Genomic DNA, 12,880 nt, shown 5'->3' with positions numbered 1-12,880 from the left:
GAACAATGCCGCAGAATCACAAACCTGGATCTGTCCCTGAGAAGATGTCTGCTCTGCCCCTCTCTCTCCAGTGGGTCTCTCCTAGACATCATGATTCCTGACAGCTCTTCATTCAGCCTGCTGTGGAAGATGGCTAGTGCTGGAGACTCCCCCATTACCTGGGCAAACTATACCAGGGCTTTACTATTGGAAAGTTCTTCCAAGTGTCTCAACTAAAGCCTTCCTGCTGCAATCCAGCTACAGTATTTTCTGTTTTCTTCACCATGGACAGGGAAATCAGAATAGTCTCTTCTTCTCTGAAGGTGCATTTTATGTTTCTGAAGACCATTGAGCTGTTTCTTCTCCATGTTCTTGCATTGGGGCTAAGGAGGCCCAGTTTCCTCAGTCTTTCTTTGCAAGCTGTATTTTCTAGACCTGCAACCATTCTTGCTGCTGTCCTTTGGCTGTATCAAGTAGGTCTTTCCTTAACTTGCCTTTGGTTGGTGGACATGCTCTCCACCACACCAAGAACAATCCGATCAGGACCCCAAGATGCTGAGAGAACATTAGACTAAAAAAGCTCTCAGCAAGACAATAAAAGCATTGCTAATGAGAGTTAATTCTCATTATTACTCTCCTCAGTGCCTCTCTATGTTATATCCTTTTCCCTCTGTCCTTTAGTATTGTCATCTGCAGCTTGCAAGATCTTCAAAGCTGTAACTCTGTCCTGATCTGCATTCAGGTGGTGACCAGTTTGTTTCTGGAATGTCAGTCATCACCGCCAGCACCATCTTCAGGGCTTTTACTGTATTCTTTTCTTTATCCAGCTTGATCATGCACATAGGCACATCCACACAACTGTGCCCCATCACGTGTCCTGATAGAGGAAGTGCTCTATAGATTCCAGCATGGAGCCTGCTCTATTGGTATGTTGGTGCAGAGCACTTTTACATTGCCACAATAGCATTCCAGCTAGGAGTGTGCCAGCCCAACAGCGTAGGCAGAAAATCATACTGCAAACCTAAATCATAGCACTGGTACAATAAACTGTGAGGATAGCAGACTAAAGAGACTGTGCTGCTCATTCCTCTATTACTCATGAATCTCTTGTACAGATACTTCTCAAGCTTCATTCCTAAAGCATCCCTCTCCCCTCTGCACAGTCACCTAGTTTTGACATTACAGACATTTTTTACTCCCAAGGTGGAACCCACAGCCTTTTCTAAGTGACTACAAGTTTTCAGATCCTCCTTTTAGCCTAGCTCCAATTTCCTCTCTTCTTCTGCATTCCCGCACAGTATCACCCTCCACCTCCTCAGCAGAGGCTGGGACTCCTCACAGCTCAGAATCCAGTTGCCATATCAACTCTTCCCGATTTTGGGGCCCAGTCGCAGAAATCAGCCCTAAGATTGCAGTGGCAAAAACCCAGTTTCTTGTCTTCACCAGTCAAACAATACACCCCTTGATTTATAAACAAAAAAAAAAGAAAGAGAAAAAAAGAGGGAATGAACAGCATCAAATCCAATATAAGTCAGTTTTGGGAGGGCATAAAAATACCTTGTGCTCCCTCAGACTTTGACTTTGTGGTTTATCTTATTATTCAATACCCAGTGATGTTTCAAATTCTCTGGTCTTGCTTTGCATAGTGCTTTCACCCATGAATTCCTCTAGATAAGTCTGAGAAAGGAGTTATCAGTTAGTGCAGCTGACTGCAGCAAAGTTGGCAAAGAATTAGATTAAAGTCACTTTTAAAGGAAGATGTAGGGTGGCTCAGACCCACAAACAAGAAGAGAAATATCTATGAATGTCTGGTGGTGAAATAGGGACACATGTGGGTCAGGGAAAGGAACAGAGCAACCTAGGGACAAGGCAGAGGTGGGAGGGGGCAGGTGAAAGCAAAAGAAAGGAGTTCAAATATAGCAACTTTAAAAATAGTTGCCCTTGTAAAATAACTGAGATGAAAGCAGAGATCCAATTGGTGGAAGAAGCTGCCATCACATGCAGTTATTGCCAGAGCAATGCACACAGTAGGATTGTGCAGCCTCTTTGCAAGCTGGATTGCTATGTGCAGACCTGCTCTGTGCCGCTTCTGCACAGAGCAGAAGACTGAAAACCTTTGGCAGCGCAGTGTCGCCCCACACAGATGGCATTTCGGGGGTCCCATGTCTTCCATAGCCAGACCTACATGTGCATGCTGGGACCACACTGTCTTTCTGCTGACCCAGGCACTACGGATACACCAGGCCTGTGGGGCCACTCCAGGATCAGACCATCACATGTGGACAGAGTCCACCCACCACCAACAAACCAGGTGCCTTCTGGGTCTGCCAAGTGTGTGAGCATTATGCATACTCTCTGCAGCTTCTCCACCCAAAAGGTAACACTAAGGCTTTAAAACTTCCTCAGGACACATTTGGCAGGCTATAGGCTTCAAGTCTGTCATGCTGTTAGGTGTCCTTCAAGCTTTACCAGAGAACATCTGTGGTGGAATCACTGAGCTTCACCAGTCAGAGACGAAAGCTCCTTGCACAGCCCTAGTATTAGTAAGTGTGGTGTCAGATGAGCAGAGTCATATCTGTTGCAATTAAGTGGGCTACGGGATCTTAGCTACAGTACGCTTAGCTTTTGCTTGCATGCATGTAGAGGATGGAGATCATCTGTTTATCCCTGTATCAAATCATGCCATGTATTCCATTCTTGGAAGTCAGCCTCCTTGGAAGCTAAACACAATGGGGCAAAAGGCACCTACTGAATAATCCTAGGCAAGCACAAAACAGAAATTAGTGAGGCAGAAAGATGCCGGTTAGTACACTCATGTTAATATCATTAGAAGTGTAGATGTTTGTTCAGAGGGAGAAAATTAACTGATGAAAAAGACCTTGAGAGGAGAGGTGGCAGCTAAGTACAGAGGAGTTTGAAATCTGCTTTGTTTGCACATGAGACAGCTGGTTAACAAATTATGAAACACTCTGAGAAATTCAGAGGATGTAATTTGGTGGGGGAGCAATTCCATTTTTCATCCCTTTTCACTAAGAAAGGCAGGTCAGAGCCTCCTATCTTCTGAGCACTAATAGTGGCCAACCTGCTTCAGCACCTTCTATGTGGGTACCAACCACTGGGCAGTAGGGTGAAAGCCTGTGCAAGTCTGGCAAACCTCCCAAAGACTTCACTGGGGCCAGAATTTTCAGCCAAGTAGTTAGAAAAGCCTAGTCATCACATTAGTGCAATTTCTTAAGCACCTCTGTAGGCAGTGAGGCAAAGCAAAAAGCAGAGCACTCGAGGCAGGGCAGCTGGGGCATCCCAGCACCATCCCAGAGGTGGGAGATAATGCCTTCCTTTAGCCTTCTGCGGAAAGCTGCCTCCCATCTGCAAGCAGACAACAGCAGAGGAATGAAAGCCATATCACTCCCTTGTGAGTCCTGGGGCACTGGAGCAGGTAAACCTGAAGCAAGCAAGCCTGCTGGGCCACCAAGACTTAGGGGAAGTTTGACCTTCAATATCCAAAGGCCTGGGAGAAGCAGGGCTCCTTTCCACCAGGTGAAGTAAAAGTGCCTGGGAAGATACAACCTGCCAAAAATTTGTCAAGTATATGTATGTACATATAACTTCAAATGTAACAGTCGCTAGCCATAAGCAATGAAGGGCGGGGGGGGGAGGGGACTGTTGTATTTTTTTTTAATCCTGTAGGTCTCATCCTCCCAACCCCTCCCCACCAGCAATTCAGCCCCGATCACTCAGATGAAGGAGGCCAGCTCTCATCTCTCAGGCTGCCAAATTCTGGTGGTAGGGCCATTGTCTTTTATTTGACTGCAGAGTGCCAAGTACATTTATGGTACCGTATAAATAATAAATAAAAATATTCATTGCTTCCCTCTCCGCTGACTTATACTGACGTGAGAAGCAGGACAATCCTTTGCTCTCCCCCTCCCTCCCCCCCTTACATAACTCTCCAAAGACAGCTTTTTCCAGACTGCCAAATAATTAGCACAGAAGTGACCAAATTTGCCCAGAGCCTCTAAAGGGTTAGCTCCAAGAGCCGGTTAAAAGGAAGATGAAGAGTCAGTAGCGGCCAAGGCCTGGGAAAGGCCAGGACGACACGGCAGGGGGGAATGCAAAAGCTGCAAGCTAAGAACCGTGCCATGGCTCCAAAGCTGACATCCCTCATCCAGCAACTCCCATCTGTGCCACCAGCAAAGCCCAAGGGGTTGCGTTTCTCCTTTTCCAGCAAGGATGAAGTAAGCCTACGGTCTGACTCTGAGTATCCCCTCCCCTTGTATCTTACCTGCTTAAGTTCCCAACTAAACTGCATTTTAACTGGCACTAATCCTGAAGAGTCCCATTACAAGTTTTTACTGCCATTAAATCCCTCCAGATCAACAGAAAAGAGAGAATCCTGAGAGACTGAGCCAAGGCTAAATCATATCGCAGCCTCCTCGCCGCTCTGCGCTACGCAGCACTGAGCTTAAAAAAAGAGGGAGAATGACAAAGAAAGTAGGACTGAAGTGGGGGGAGAAAAAGCATGCTTGAAAACCCACTGACTTTAAACATTTATAGCCTTAAAACTACTGAATCACTTTTTAGCACACAGGCACAGAGGTTTCTTCCAAGGATGTCAGAAAGCATAAAAATCGTGCCAATCTGAAGAGTGCAGAATGACTAAATCTACGATAAATGTACCCATCTACAACTGTAAAAAATTATCTGAGATTATATTTGTGTACACAATAAATGTAAGTCACCAGTTAGAAAGATCTATTACTAACATAGGATATGCTGTAGCTATTCTAATAGCTATTTATTCATATGAAGACTTTAGCATAATATGTAATTACACAGATATATACTGCATTATATAGTATTTGTAAATAGTTCATACTATAGTAACTGATGATTTACAAAAAAGTGCAGAGAAATCATCAGATTTTAAGGCATAAAATTTCAGACTATCAGAGCTCTGAGTTTTCTACACTTCACTATGAACCAAAGTTTGTTATATTAAGCACTAGTCAGTACCACTAACGTTGTATATAAAGGTCATATTTAAGCAAAAGACTGAACACAGTTCAACTTATTTACAGGAAGATGTCCCCCCAGAGAATCACTGCGGAAATAAATTCAACTCTACTCCATGACACAAGGTTTGGGGACTTCCTTATTTTTTTGTTTTTTGGTCAAGTAAGGTGCATCAGATGCCACACATTTTAAAAAAGCTTCTGATTTATCACAAGAGGACAGAGTTGGAAGTGGCATGGTCTTACTTGTGTCTAGCTAACTCCTATCTCCACAAAGGTCTCCTGACAATAAAAATCATACTGCTGTTGAAAGGACTGCATATTTTCTGCTTTTGGACACTGTCACATAAAACTTCCTTTGTGTCATGCAGAAATGTGTGAAAGTACCACAAATGTCTGTTGATAGTAAATGCACGATCCCGTGGAAGATTTGTACTGCCTCCAAGCCATCTGGTTAGACAATCTTCCCCTTACAGACCTTACAAGGTACAAGATTGAGCCCCACTTTTGGTCCCCTTGGAAAATTTCTAGCTGACAGATATACCCGCTCTGTGTTTTTCCTAGACTTCTCTGGAACAGGTATTTGTTGTACAAAAGCTGCAAGCTCAGAAAAGCATTTAACTTCAATCATGTGAATAATAGCCCATTGACTTTAATGTCACCACTCATGAGCGCAAAGTTAAGCACATGCTTAAGTGTTCTGCATATCTGGAATCCTTGTATAATTTAGATTTAATGTGCTGCAGAGTACAATGTGGGAAATAATTCATTTTTCAGTTTCATGGCCAAGCATCTATTAATGCAGAAACAGAGCAGATCCTTTTTTGCAGGTTTTTCAGTGAGACTTTTGCTTTGTATCAACCTGAAATGTTTCATTCACCTCAGAATAATGTGTGTTGTTTTGTCTTCCAATTATCTCCGTCTGTCCCTTTCCTTTGTTACAGAAAAAAAATCTTTACTTTCCTTTTTTTTTTTTAATGTAGGTCAATTTTCTGAGTAGTGACTTTAGAAAATGACAAATCAAAAGTACATGTCAGAAATATCAAACAAAGTATTTTGGTTCAAGTATACTAAAATGAACTACTTTGGCAAATATCAGAATTTCCCTCTGCCTTCTTAGGCTCCCCACAGATTTTTTTTCAGTAAAAATAATGGCCAGTTTTAACTCCAAAACTTAATTTTTTGGAAAAAAAAGCATATCTATTGTAAAAAATAGCTGACCTACGCTGCATAGAAACAGGCCCTTTGTCTCAACATTTCATTAACATCTTGAAAAGCAAATAAGTCAAATACGTGTGAAAATTCAGTAATCTATATTAATTTGCAGGCATGCAGAAATCCATTTCTCTCCTTTTTATGTCAATTACAAAATTACCATTTTGATACTTTATTAGCTTCTTTGGCATTTCCAACTAATTTATAGGCATGGATACTGTTTTTTTTATTATTATTAACATACTGCATTCTAAATTATTTTATTTAAATGCCCTGCTGGCTGTCCACATTTGCTTTTATTCTATTACTACTGTTTATGAATGGAAATTACGTATAGCTATTAGATTATTTCACACATTAGTTCATTTTATATAATCTTTCCTGTATTTATTGCCTTCGTTAGACTGAAATACCTCAGGCACTTGTTTCCCTAATGTGTCTGAAGCTCTCCCGTTATTGGAAATTGGGTTATATCTCCTGATTACAGTCAGATGAAATCCAGACCCGGGAGCTGACTGCAGTATTCTGCGACAGGCCATCTTACCAGCAGGGCTTTCGCAGGGTGTCGGAGCCATAGCAGCCCTCCACATGGACCCCAGAGGGATGCAGCCCGGCGGCGCGTGCAAGGATGCTCCGGCTGGGCTTGCCGGCGCTGCCGCCGACGGGCAGAGCTCCGGCCAGGGAGCTGACCCGGCCAGCATGGCTCTACCCCTGCCAGGACCACATCCAGCCACTCCACTGCACAAGATGGACCGGCGGAGGCGGCGGGTGCTGGTTTGGCATCTGTGCAGGAGGAGAGCGATTCGGCATGCTGCAAGCACAGGGAGCTGGAAGGGAGATGCTGTCAGAGCAGCTCTTTACCTGCAGGACTCACGGGGCCAGTGCTGCTCTCGGGGAGGAGCGAGTTTCTCCTCCTTCAAACTGCCCACGGCTGCATCAGCGTTAAGAGCCGCAGCTTGATGTATGATTTAGCAGCTGCAAGGGTTAACATGGGGGAATTAACAGCCATCGTGGGTGCATTCCTGGGTCAGCTCAGGCACCAGTTTTTGGCCAGCTGAGCACAAAGGGGTGGCACGCAGCAGGGTGAGCATCACCTGGGCCAGAGAGAGAGTGGCAGAGGTCACTAAGCTCAGTATAGGGAGCCTCCAGCCACCCTCAGTCCAACCTACTACCCTGGCACAGAGGTATCTGCTCCAGCCCAGCTCAGACAGGCCAGCTCAAGCATCCACACAGCACAGCGGGGTCATGACGTTAGTCACTGGCTTGCATGTCATTAGGAAGTAAATGCGGGGGTACAGCCAAAACACTGTCCAAGTCCTTAGACAGCTGGAGCATTTCAGCCTGTTTTTCTGGGAAGTGGCAGGTCGGCAGCCATAGGGTCCTCTCGGAGCGGCTCTTCCCAGGCAAGGCCCAAGGAAGAGGGTCCAAGGAGACCCTCAGGGTGGCTGTTGCAGGGTGTAGCCAGCCTGACCTTGACAAGCATTCCCCAGCCAGGCACAGTAATGGATTTTGTGAGCGCATCTGGCATTTTGGCTGCTGTACAGTGCCAGTGGGACACCTTCCCCAGGTACTGTCATGCTACAAAGACATTTGCAAGCAGATCTGGGTCTAGGCAAGTAGGAACAATACCCCTTAAGATAACTAGCCCTTTGCCTGTCGGCTTGGATTATGTCCTCTGCTGACTCCTTGTGCTGGACACAGCTGCCCTTGCCAGCTGATGTAGCAGGCCAAGAGGCTGATCTGCCTCACTTCTGCTGTGGACACCAGATCACACATTGGAGATAGAAGAGACTGGAAGCTATAGTCATTCCTTTTGGCCACCTGGCATTGGTCAGTGACTGCCTCGTTTGAAAGTCTGAACTGCCTAATTTAAGCAGGCAGGAAAAGGGAGGTAGAGCACAGCACACCTCCATCTGCCCTGGATGTGGCTGCACCCTGCATCCCAGCCAAGCAGTGCATTGAGGGGGTGAGTGAGCTGCAAGCAGTATGTGGGCTTTGGAAGAGGGAAAAGAGGAGATTCAGAAGAGTGAATTCCTCCCAAACCAGGGCATCTTGAAGCAGCACGACAGATAGCTGCATGGCTGCTCTCAAATTCTGCAGGGCCCTCTGCATGTTCAGAGAGTGGAAATCCATGAGCCCAGTAGATCAAGCTCATTCACTCACATCTTTTGGATGCAGTTAGTCCCACCTGTCTTTATTCTCTAGAGGCAGCAGTTGGCCTTCAGTTTTTACCAGCCAATTTTCATCTGATTCCAGATGCTCTGGTAGATCGTAATTTTACCCAAATGTTGTACTTGCACTAGCAGCTGTGTTTGAGGCATACCACAATGATCCGAGTATGTACTGTGGCCTTTCTCTTCCCCAAGAAACAAAGCACATATATGCTTTAGGATAGCAAAGGCAAAAGCAAAAGCCAGGTATGTTGGCAAAGAAAAGTAGAAGAAAATGACCTCAATCCAATACGCACAGGCAGCCCTACAGTGAAATTGACTAAAATAGGCCCAGAAACTTGTATCCAAAGGCTCTGTGAAGCTCCAGGAGTTACCGCTTTCAATTGATATTTCATGCACATATCTCTGCAGGTATGAAGAATATCTTGAAAAACATGAGAATGAAAGCGTGGCTCTCTCCATGAGCCTAGGCACAGCATGAAACAATAGATCACAGGTATGAACTATCCCATTTAGCTCAGACAGTTGAAAACCTAATGATGACAAACTAATGTTAACTCTGATAGGGCTGGCTGGTTTTGAACAGTGTCTTTCAGTCTGAGGGAGTCCACAGCTTCTAAGGAGTCTCTGCAACAACCTCCACCTGGCAGAAAAGCATCCTCCCCTCCACTCCCTCCTCAACACAGCACACTGCAAATGTGGAGACAGCGTGAAAAAAATTGAGGTTGAAATTAAAACAAACAACAGGAGCACTTCTGCACAGATTGTATTATTCTGTGTCATATTTCATTCCAGGAAAAAACAACAAAAGGGGGAAAAAAAACCTCTTAAAAATTAATCCACCACAGAATTTCCAGCCTGCTGCATAGGACATTGTATACACAGGGGGCCTGGCCACAATTTATTTCTAGACTATCATGGGGGACACAAGAGACAGTAACTATAACCAGCCCAGCAGCAGCAAACTGACACTTGCAGTCCTCTTCTTGCTGTTATCCCCGATAGCAGTGTGTGTGACCTATTGCTATTTGGTTGCCCTACAATGGCATGACCCCTTAACCAGCCCCAGTGATTGAGTAACAAATTCAGCATGGGCAATCGAGCCTCACAACACTCAATTCCTTGTGAGTAACCTTGCCGCAAAACAAAAATAAAGCAGTGTGCAAAGCTTCAGACCCTCATGAACCAGACAGTACTACCCTGCGTGCATGAGCAATCTCCTCAAATCCTCAGTGTGCAGAGCCCAGCAAAAGCAAATGCTCTGCGAGGACAAAATGCAGTGCATGTAAACAAGGCAGCGAAACACACTCTGAACAGGAAAAAATTTCTTGTGCTAAGCCTCCAAAGGCCTCGAAAAAATGATGGTATAACTTCAAATGCAAGCAATAGAAAATCATCAAAGCCATGCTGATTTACCCCCATGGGCAGAACTTGTCCCCAGAATAAACTAACAGATCATATTTCCTAGCCTAATGGCCAGTGTCCCCACACAGACAAATTATTTCATCCTGAAAAAACAGGTTACAGCCATTATACACATCGTCTCCAAAGCTCCATTAATTCATTTCTTGCTGACAATCAAGGTGTGGTTTGGGATCATGCAAGCAAGCACAGTTCAATTCTGTTTCTAATTCATTCCTGAAGTGCTTAAAACATGTAAAAATGCAACTGAATACCAATGAAGAGCAGTTCTGCTATTTGAACTAGGGACTAAAGCTATGAAAAGAACGGAACACTTTCCCAGTAAAAGCAAAGAAGAGAAGGTAGAGCTGCCTCTTCTGTGGAAAAGGCTGCTTTGGGGGGTTGGGTGGATCCATTACCTTTTTGTCGCTCAAGCCAGACACCTGGTCCACGTATTCCTCTTGGATCATGAAGGCAGCCAGGTTGGCAGTGTAGCTGGCCAGAAAGATGACAGCGAAGAAAGCCCACACCGACACCATGATCTTGCTAGTGGTACCCTTGGGATTCTGCACTGGCACAGAGTTGTTGAACACCAGGCCCCACAGCAACCAGATAGCTTTGCCAATGGTGAAAGAGGGACCTCCTGGCTCTAGAGTGATTGAGAAACATTATCCCACAGTGAGCATCTCAGAGTAAGTGGTCTGCATTTCTATTCACGTACGCGTCTTGACTTCAGAGTTAAGAGCAATATCTATTCCCACATGTGAGATGAACATCCGCAGCTGTGCTCCCCTATGTTCATGACACCATATCTCAGCAAAGTGCGACCCTGAAAAATTATTTTTTTAAAACGTCCTCAGGCTTCCATATTTATTCTGTCTCAAAGATTTCCACTGAAACTTTATACAAGGGCTTTTTTTGTATCTGATTGGAGTATCTAAAAGCCCAAACATTCCATTTCAGTTCAAGTGTTGTCACCAGAAATAGAGTTTGCTCAGGAAAATTCTACCCTTGTTTCTAGCTATTCAACAGTGATGTTGTCCTTGAACTCACAGCATACACCTGTGCAAAACACAGCCTTCACTGTACTTGTACAGGTGCAAGGAAGAGCACCATCTGAAACAACAGGGCTCTACAAATACCTCTGCAAGAGGGTTTCATTACCCAGGCTGTTGAAGACACACAAGCCAGAGAAGAACACAGCTCACTCTCCCCATGTTCTGTGTCTAAGGTACATAACAGTGACATATACTCTGGTCTATCTCAGGAAAATGAGCAGCTCTGCCCCAGATAGTCCAGGAGTAGATCCAGTGTTTTAAAAGCTGCTATTTTACCCTTATTCATTTTTCAGTGTGGAAGCTCACTCATACCCCAAAACCCATGTGTGCTCATGAAGAACTAGGCCTGAAAACTTGTGAAATCCTGCCTGTCTCCCAGCAGTCTCATATGCCCGGCAAATGCTTGTTCCATTAGTGGGAACCCAAACCAAAATTTGCTCAACTTGAGCACAGGAGGAGCTGTCAGGGAGACTGCAGATGCAATTACTCCAAGGATCCTGCTTTAGACACCGAGAAGACCCTCTTAGGACAAGAGCCCTCTGGCACAGTTCAAGGGTCTGTCACTTTTCCAATGGTGCCAACCTGGCTCTGCAACTTTTTGGGTTAGCATCCCATGTTTTATCTCCTCCCTTGGGTAGGCTGACTGGTGCCTAGTGCTGCTGCCTGTGGTTAAGGCTGGCTCCAGCAGAGGAACAAACGGGAAGAAAGTTTTGACACTCCTCTCCAAACCCCTGAGCAGTGAAGAGTATAGATCATCTGAAAGCACTAACTGTGTTACTCTAAATACAACTGAAAGGTGCAAGGGGTTCATTTTGCACCCTGGGAACTGCACACCAAGTTCAAAGCAGAATCACCTGGCAAAACTGGAGCCTCTAGATGCCATGGTTTGGCAGTCCTTGTCTTTTTACATGCTAGAGTGGTAGTTTTATATCTCTCTCGACCTAATATGCCCTAAGACACTCAGGTGCAAGGCCTGCAAATCATCGCTGGGAACTGTAAGGTGTAAGGAAATTTTGAGAAGTTCCCTCCTAAAGCCTTCCTCTCTCCACTGATCACCCCATGTGCTTTCACAGTTACTTTGTCAGCCACAAACCAAGACAGCAATGGGAGCCTCCGATCCAAACCAGGGACCCGGAATCCTTCTGAGCTCTCCAACTTTGAGTGCCCCAACAACAACTCAACATCATTTAGGGGCTAGATCAGGGCATGCCCACCTGACCCTGGAGAGAAAATCTCGGTGTCCGTAAAGAGGAAATGCAAGTGTGGGAGGCAGGGGTATACTGTCGCAGACTAGTTCAAATGCAGCCAAAGTAACATTAGCCAGAGCGTTCATTACCAAATAAACATTGCAGTCTCTGCAGCAGATTTCTACATCTTCATGTTACATCTGTCAGGGATAATATCTGCCTGATCATGCAGTACTATTCATAATTACTCAGAAATATTGATACTTGCAGCTGCAGTTCAACGAACTTAATAACTGCACAACTGCACACCTGTACTAAGACCTGCTTCCAGTTCCACATCTGTATTAATATCTCTCAAGAGACTCACAGGTTTAACAGTATTTACTTGTGTCCACAGATCCATGTGGTTATGATCAGTTGCCATAAAGGCCCTCCACAACTCCATGTTAAGAGGGAAGTTCTCCGCTTCCCCATATATGTGGTTCTGCCTGCATTCTCATTAACACTTTTTTTTTTCACTCCTCTCTAATTTGCTGGCATAAATTCACTCAAAGCACCAGATTGGGGAGCAAATGAGAGCATTTTCCAATAACTGTCTCTCTCCCACTACTCTGAACAGACCAATAAACCCAGAAAGGTTTGAAGGGCTGATTCATCAGGGGGTGAAGATATGGAGATGACAGAAGGCTCAACTTGCTAATTGTCTTCATGCCAATAAGGCAAAAAAGGCTGTCTCTTAGGCTGTCTGTCCATCCTCTCTTGAACTCATCAGGCTGTCTTCTGAAGATCAGAACCACAGAGATGGGTCACTCACTTGTTCCCATCTTTCCTGCTGTCCTTGCAAAATAATCCATCGC

At 44.9% G+C, this 12,880-nt stretch overlaps 1 protein-coding gene across 1 annotated transcript in view; it reads right to left on the bottom strand.

The window, feature by feature from the left end:
• GRIN2B (glutamate ionotropic receptor NMDA type subunit 2B) overlaps positions 1 to 12,880 on the bottom strand; it is a 169,583-nt gene that overhangs the window by 13,893 nt on the left and 142,810 nt on the right. Inside the window, exon 8 of the mRNA XM_050900803.1 lies at positions 10,198 to 10,427. Coding sequence (XP_050756760.1) covers positions 10,198 to 10,427 — 230 coding nt within the window. The remainder of the gene's footprint in view (positions 1 to 10,197; positions 10,428 to 12,880) is intronic.

Source organism: Gymnogyps californianus, chromosome 1 (assembly GCF_018139145.2).
Source record: "Gymnogyps californianus isolate 813 chromosome 1, ASM1813914v2, whole genome shotgun sequence".
Lineage (NCBI taxonomy): Eukaryota > Metazoa > Chordata > Aves > Accipitriformes > Cathartidae > Gymnogyps > Gymnogyps californianus.
The sequence above is the reverse complement of the archived record's forward strand: the minus strand, read 5'-3'. Positions and strand labels throughout refer to the sequence as shown.